Source organism: Gekko japonicus, unplaced genomic scaffold (genome assembly GCF_001447785.1).
Source record: "Gekko japonicus isolate JY-2015 unplaced genomic scaffold, Gekko_japonicus_V1.1 scaffold3556, whole genome shotgun sequence".
Classification (NCBI taxonomy): Eukaryota; Metazoa; Chordata; class Lepidosauria; order Squamata; family Gekkonidae; genus Gekko; species Gekko japonicus.
In genome coordinates this window covers 9,640-16,623 of record NW_015173246.1, presented here as the reverse complement: position 1 = coordinate 16,623, position 6,984 = coordinate 9,640, and the positions used below count along the sequence as shown (strand labels likewise).

General features: G+C 49.3%; 1 protein-coding gene across 1 annotated transcript in view; it reads right to left on the bottom strand.

The window, feature by feature from the left end:
- The window catches only part of LOC107120136 (A.superbus venom factor 1-like), a gene marked incomplete at its 5' end in the record, with an annotated part of 77,231 nt that overhangs the window by 63,532 nt on the left and 6,715 nt on the right, over positions 1 to 6,984 (bottom strand). The window contains 2 exons of the mRNA XM_015422783.1: positions 1,386 to 1,449; positions 4,867 to 5,079. Coding sequence (XP_015278269.1) covers positions 1,386 to 1,449; positions 4,867 to 5,079 — 277 coding nt within the window. The remainder of the gene's footprint in view (positions 1 to 1,385; positions 1,450 to 4,866; positions 5,080 to 6,984) is intronic.

Genomic DNA, 6,984 nt, shown 5'->3' with positions numbered 1-6,984 from the left:
GAGAGAGCTCTGACAGAAATGGCTCTTTTTCAAGGACAGCTGTGCCAGAGCTTGTGACTGACCCAAGGTCACATCAGCAGGTGCAAGTGGAGGAGTGGGGGAATCAAACCCTGTTCTCCCAGATTAGAGTCCGCGCACTTAACCACTACACCAAACTGGCTCTCTCAGCCCCACCTGCCTCCCAGGATGTCTGCTGTGGGGAGGGGAAGGGAAAGGAGTTTGTAAGCCACTCTGAGACTTCTTTGGGTAGTGAAGGGTGGGGTATAAATCCAATCTCTTCTTCTTCTGCACCCTGGGATGGACACATGGAGCTCGAGAAAGGGGCAAACATGAGGCCATTTCCACCGGCAAAAATGACATGGCAGGGTAGACTGACGCCCCATAAGGCATTTGGAGCTTTGCAGAGGGATGGAGAGATTTTTTAAAATTAGTTCCTCCTATCAACACATGGTTCTGGAGAAGATTCTTGAGAGTCCCTTGGACTGCAAGGAGATCAAATCAGTCAATCCTAAAAGAAATCGACCCTGACTGTTCCCTGGAAGGCCAGATAATGAAACTGAACCTCAGATACTTTGTCCACTCAATGAGAAGGGAGCACTCACTGGAGAAGACCCTGATGCTGGGAAAGATTGAAGGTCAAAGAAGAAGGGGACAGCAAAGGTTGTGATGGTTAGACAGTGTTATCAATGCAGCAAACATGAAATTAAGCAAACTCCGGAGCATGACGGAAGACAGGAGGGCCTGGCGTGACGTGGTCCAGGGGGTCACGAAGAGTCGGACTCAACTGTGCGACTGAACAACAACAACAAATCAACACATGACTGAGTCCGATCTGGCACCTGTGACCAAACTTGTGTCACATGTATTTTGGCCCTTCAGTCTGAATCCCATCCTCCAATTTTTTAGCAATGTTAGAATTCTAGAAATTACAGATCTCTGCATTTTGGGTTCTGTCCCACTTCCAGTCCCACAAACTAACACGTTTCCCTTAAGAAAACCTGACTACAACTGCTAGGTTAAGTGATCTGTGACCGGAAGTGGGACAGTTTCGAGGATGCTACCTGGCATCTTTGCTCAAAAAACCTGGAAGGAGAGCAGAAAGGTCCGGCGGCAGAAAAAGAACATTCCGAAGACCTTAGCCCTGCAGAACTAAAGTTATAAAATTTGTGTTCGGGGTGGCAGACAGAATTCAGTTGCCTTACACGTTCATGTCTAAGAAGCCCCGCCGTCAGAAATTTCCAAAAGAAAGGTCTCTCCACTTTGCCTTGAAGCATTAAAGCAAAGTGAGTGACAACACTGGATGCTGAGACAGATCTTCATCGGACTCCCCCACCCCAAAAAAAAAAGTCCAAAAAGAAGTGCTTAAGAAGGGAGCTGTCACTCACCAACTCCTTTCACAGCGGGATCTAAATCAAAGACTGTCGTAAGCTTTTGCAGCATCCCTTCAGGCTGGTAGGGAAGAAAGAACAGGAACCATCTTTCACCAGGATCTCGCCACAGCTAAGTCTTGACACAGGAGCAGTGAGAGACTCAAAACACCAATGGGGAAATGCAAGCCAAGAGCATCCGATCTCATTTCTGAAGCAAATGGTTCAGCTACATCAGGGGTCCCCAACATTGTGCCCGTGGGCGCCATGGTACCCAGTGCCCACCAACACCTTTCCTGCTGCCCACCTGGTATTTTGAGAAAACAGATTGGACCAGGTGGGGCTTTTGCCCAGCAAGGCTTCTGATGGGCCACTGGAGATTTTGATTGGGTGTGCCGATTGTTAAAAACGTTGCTTTGGCGGCAGCTGCCACCACAGCACGAGGATCTTCACTGTGAGACCGAAGGTCAGTTGGAGCAGCCATTTTGTAGCCAGCTCCACCTCCTTCAGCCACTTTGGCTCCATCTCCTGTTGCAGCCACCAGCTGGGTGACCTTGGGCCAGTCCCGGTTCCCTCAGAGCTCTCTCAGCCCCACCTACCTCACAGGGCGTCTGTTGTGGGGAGAGGAAGGGGAAGGAGATTGTGAGCCCCTCTGAGACTCCCTTGGGTAGTGACGTGAGTTACGTGGTTCAGTTAATGCAATAATACTACATGGGAGGAAATACTAATCAGATCCAGGGATACCCATGAGCTTCAGGACTTCCTGGCTAGGAACTGGTGCTCCCACATCCATAAGAGGCACCTCAGTACCCTCTGGTGGCTTCTTTAGGGTTGCCAGGTTCCTCATGGCCACTGTTGGGGGACAGGGAATAGAGTTGCCAGATATGGCTTGGAAAACTCCTGGAGATTTGAGGGTGGAGGCTGGGGAGTACAGGGGCCTCAGTGGGATACAATGCCATAGAGTCTACTCTCCAAAGGAGCCATTTTGTCCAGGGGATCTGATCTCTGTAGTCTGGAGGAAGGGTTGCTGCTCCTCTGATGGAGGTGGGGGTTCCCCTGCTTTCGGGGGCCCCAACCCAACACCAGCAAGCTGACCGGCAGGGAACTCCGCCCCCAAAGAGCCCCCCGTCGCACCTGACGGGCCCAGTGCGATGATGTCACCTGGTGATGTCATTGCGCCAGTGATGTCATACAGGGGATGCTCTAGCATTTGGCTAAAAACTCTATGGTGACCATAAAGTTGTAGGGGACAATTCAAAGGTTCAAGTGATTTTCTATTGATTATTGTTGATTTCCAGGAAACCTTTGGGATAAATTCTTTGGGGCTCTCCTGGAGAATTAACAAACAGTTTGAATCACTAAGCACAATTGTGGAAACAAGTATTTAACTCAATTTAATTGACAAGGTTGGGTTTTTTTTCCTAACTAGGAGTGTTTGAGTTTTAATGAACAGGTGTTTTTGCATCAGCTCTTTTAATTGGGAGCAAACTGCAGGTGTTTCTTTCCCAGGCAATTTAGCCAATTTTCAATTAGGATGTACTTTCTAACTGTCATAAGTGAAGATTTATGAGAGCCTCTCTATTTCAAAGAGTGAGCTCAGGAGTTTGTTTCAGCTTCTGATTTTTTAGTGATTTTAAATAGGCTTAGAGTATTGTAACATATCAATATTGAAGTATTGTAATCTAGAAGAAAAGACTTTGTTTGTTTGTATTTTTAATTGGAATAATAGAAAGCACAATGATAATTGGTTGTCAAAGCTAAAGACTGGTGATTCTGTCCTTTATTCCACAGGAAATAATTGATCAAGATGTGTTTATACACTTAAAACTGACCTGGCAAGGATTCACAAGTTAAGTAAAAGGATGTCAAAATTAATAGGGTTAAATCAAGTTCAATTGTATTTTCCATGCTCTATCCTGGCGAAGGTGTTAAAGTGTCTTGTATATAGATATGGGGCCTGGCCATCCGGCAGGCCATCTGCACAGGTGACAGAAATCACACGGTAGTGTTACCAGCTAAGGCCATCTGGCTCAGGCAGGAAAGATTTTAGAAAATACTATTTCTATACTCACCTCTCCTATAGATTCTTTCTATCCCAGCTGCCCACAATCAAATAAAAAGAAGGACACAAGCTTTAAGTTAAAGATTAGTAGCATGTAAGCTATGGGCTCCCTAAAGGTCTCTTGTTTGCAAACCTGGTAGACTAAAGTGCAATCCTAACCAGAGTTGCAGTTAAGTGTGTGGTAAATAGGGCTCAAAACCGCTTTAACCCTGAGTATTTTGATACCAGGTCCTCAAGTGGTGTTTTCCTGATTCTCCGGTTCCAGCCGCGTTTTTATGACGACTGATTGCTCCTCCGGTGTCAAGCCATTTCCGGTTTAAACCCCCTCCCTGCTCAAAAGCTGCCCGAGACTTTCGCTTTTCACCCACCATTTTTTTAAAAGTGTTGGCAGTGGGCACATAGGCGGAGGTCCGCCACCGCGTTAATAAAAACAATGTTTAAATGGTGCCTAGTTTTAGCCTTTAGACGAGTTCAGGATCTCACGGAGGCCATTTTCGGGGGTAAACGTTTAAAGGGAAGTGTTCCTTTAAAGTTTAAAGGGAAGCGTTACAGCAGTCAGGTTGAAGTGGCAATCGCTGTTTTGCGCACGCGCTAAAATTTTAGCTCTACAGATGGCTGCCTGTGCGCATACCCAAACTGAGAGAGAGAGAGAGAAAAAAACAACAGCGACGCACACTCCCGTGTGTGAACGGGCGGGGAGCAATGTGGCTGTGCAGCGATCCGGAGCAAGGAGGTGAGTGTGATCGCGATTCTCCGGGTTAAAAAAGACCACATCAGGGCCGGAGCAATTTAAACCACTCCAAGCACGCCGTCTGCCCACACCCTTTAAGGTGGTACTGGACTCGTGCTGGTTTTTTTACTACTACAGACAGAATAATGTGGCTACCCATCCTGGTCTATCTGAAGAAGTGAGCAGTGACTCATGAAAGCTCCTCCCCCACCACAAATTTTGTTAGTCTCTAAAGTGCTACTGGACTGGACCCGTGCTCTTTTCTACTGCTACAGACAGACTAACACTGCAACCCATCTTGATCTACACACATCAGTCAGGAATGATGGGCCCGGAACAGGATGCTTATCTGTACCACAAAAATAAGCTTTCTTCCTCCCTCAGCCAACCCCCAGGCCCTAACTAGAAAGCCAAATGAAAGCCTGGCCAAGCCGACACTCCTGACTGGAGCCACCAAAACCCCTCTCTGAGGAGAGAAGGTTTCGCCTCCTGCTTTTTATACTGAGGCTGGCTCAGCCCCGCCCCTCCAGTGGAGTTCCGTGGGCTCTGATTGGCTGACAATCACTGGAATTTGCACGAGGCCTAAATCACAAGGATTGGTTCAGAGCCCTGGAGGGGAGGTGGGACTTTTCAGGAGAATAGCCACACCGGCTCATTGCCGCCTTTCTTTCTCCAAGGGGCGTCGGAGGCCCCGACTTCATACGCACCACAACTTTCAGCTTCTTCTTCACACCATCCCATCCACCCAGGCCCTGGACAGCTGCTTTGACCTCGATGTCATGGAGTCCTAGCTGGAGCGGGACAATCACAAACGGCACCGCCTTGGAGGACTGGCCTTTGATGGAGAAACTCTGCCTGTATCTTCGCTTGGCGGTGGAAGCGCTGCAGAAGGCCGGGTTGTGGACCAGGTCTACCCGCACCTGCCGAGAAAGAGGGGGAAAGGGTCAGCCAGCGTCTTCAAAATATGGGAGGAGGGAGCTGTGGAGAACCTTCACCCTCCCACCTTCAACCAAATTATATCTTAGGTTGAAGAGAGACGTTGCATTTTTCCAGGGGCCATGGCAGGATCTTTCCATGGTAATGTAAACCCACTTGGTGCTGCAAATGTGCTTGTTTGCAAACTGAAAGTTCCATCAATTAATAGGTCTGCCACTCTATCTTGCTTCTGCTATTGTGCCCCACTATTCCCCCCCCCTTTCATGTTACCGACAACATTTCCCTCCAAAAGTCCTCCTTCAGGGGTTGGAGAGGAAGTTAGCTGGTGATATTACAGATACTGGCCAATACGCACTGATCACAGCTGTTAACATAATCAGCTTCAGCGGAGTGAAGGTGAAACTACAGCTTCAGAAGGGCACATCCCTAAAATTTACCAGCCCAAACAAAATCTTTACCAGCCCACTTCTCCACAGAGCCTCCTCATCTGTAGGCAGGACTGTGTGCCAAGGAACCCCTTGAGAAAGATCTGTGAAGGGCGGGGTATAAATCCAATCTCTTATCTTCTCTTCTTCTCTCATCCTGGATCATTGTGAGATCAAAATGAATGCCACCAGTTCTCTCTCTCTCTTTTTGAATGTGGCTTAAAGACAACACTTCTTCCATCTGATTTGGTGTAGTGGTTAAGAGCACGGACCCTAATCTGGGAGAACTGGGTTTGATTCCCCACACCAGCTGCTGGTGTGACCTTGGGTCAGTCACAAGTTGTCTCTCACGAGCAGTCCTCGAAAGAGCTCTCTCAGCCCCACCGACCTCACAGGGTGTCTGTTGTGGGGAGGGGAAGGGAAAGGAGACTGTAAGCCACTCTGAGACTCCGAGTGAAGGGCGGGATATAAATCCAATTTCTCCTCCTCCTTCCAGGATCCCCCAGGGTTTTTTTTTGTCTGTTTTTTGCTTGTTTTGCCTCAGAGTATTCACGGCTCTGATAGGCTCTTCAGTCAGTGGTCCTCTCCGCACTTGGATCTCACTCCTGGTTTTATCAGAGTTCAACTTGAGTACGGGCTTGGGTGTCATCAATATGCAGATGACACCCAGCTCCATCTGATGTTGGGTGGCCAGTCGGACTCTGATCCAGAAGATCTTCACCGAGCCGTACAGGCCGTGGCTGGGTGGCTCAGGCTGAGTCGGCTGAAGCTGAACCCAGCGAAGACGGAGGTCCTGTGCCTGGGTCGTGGTGGTATGGGATTGGGGCTCCCACTCCCGGCCTTCGATGGGGCACCTTTGGTGCCAGCTTCAGAGGTTAGGATTTTGGGGGTGCTTCTGGACCCCACCTTAACAATGGAGGCCCAGGTGGCGGCCACTGCCAAAGCAACCTTTTATCATCTACGGCTGGTGCGGCAGTTGGTCCCCTTCCTTAGCTGCAGCGATCTGGCCACAGTGATCCATGCGATGGTCACCTCGAGGCTAGACTACTGCAACACTCTCTACATGGGGCTGCCTTTGTCGCAAATTCGGAGGCTGCAGCTGGTGCAGAATGCGGCGGCCAGGTTGTTGGTGGGTGTCCCTAAATTGGATCACATCCAACCTGTACTGAAAGCGCTGCACTGTCTGCCTATAGCGTTCCGGATTCGCTTCAAAGTGCTGGTGCTTACCTTTAAAGCTCTATATGGCCAGGGTCCGGCATACCTGAGGGACCGCCTTTCCCCATACAGGCCCCAAAGAGCACTTTGGTCGGGGTCACAACACTGCCTAGTGACCCCGGGTCCTAAAGAGGCCAGGCTTGCTGCCACAAGGGCCAGGTCCTTCTCGGTGGCGGCTCCTACCTTGTGGAATGAGCTCCCGGAGGAGATCAGGGCCCTGTGGGACCTCTTACAGTTCCGCAAAGCTTG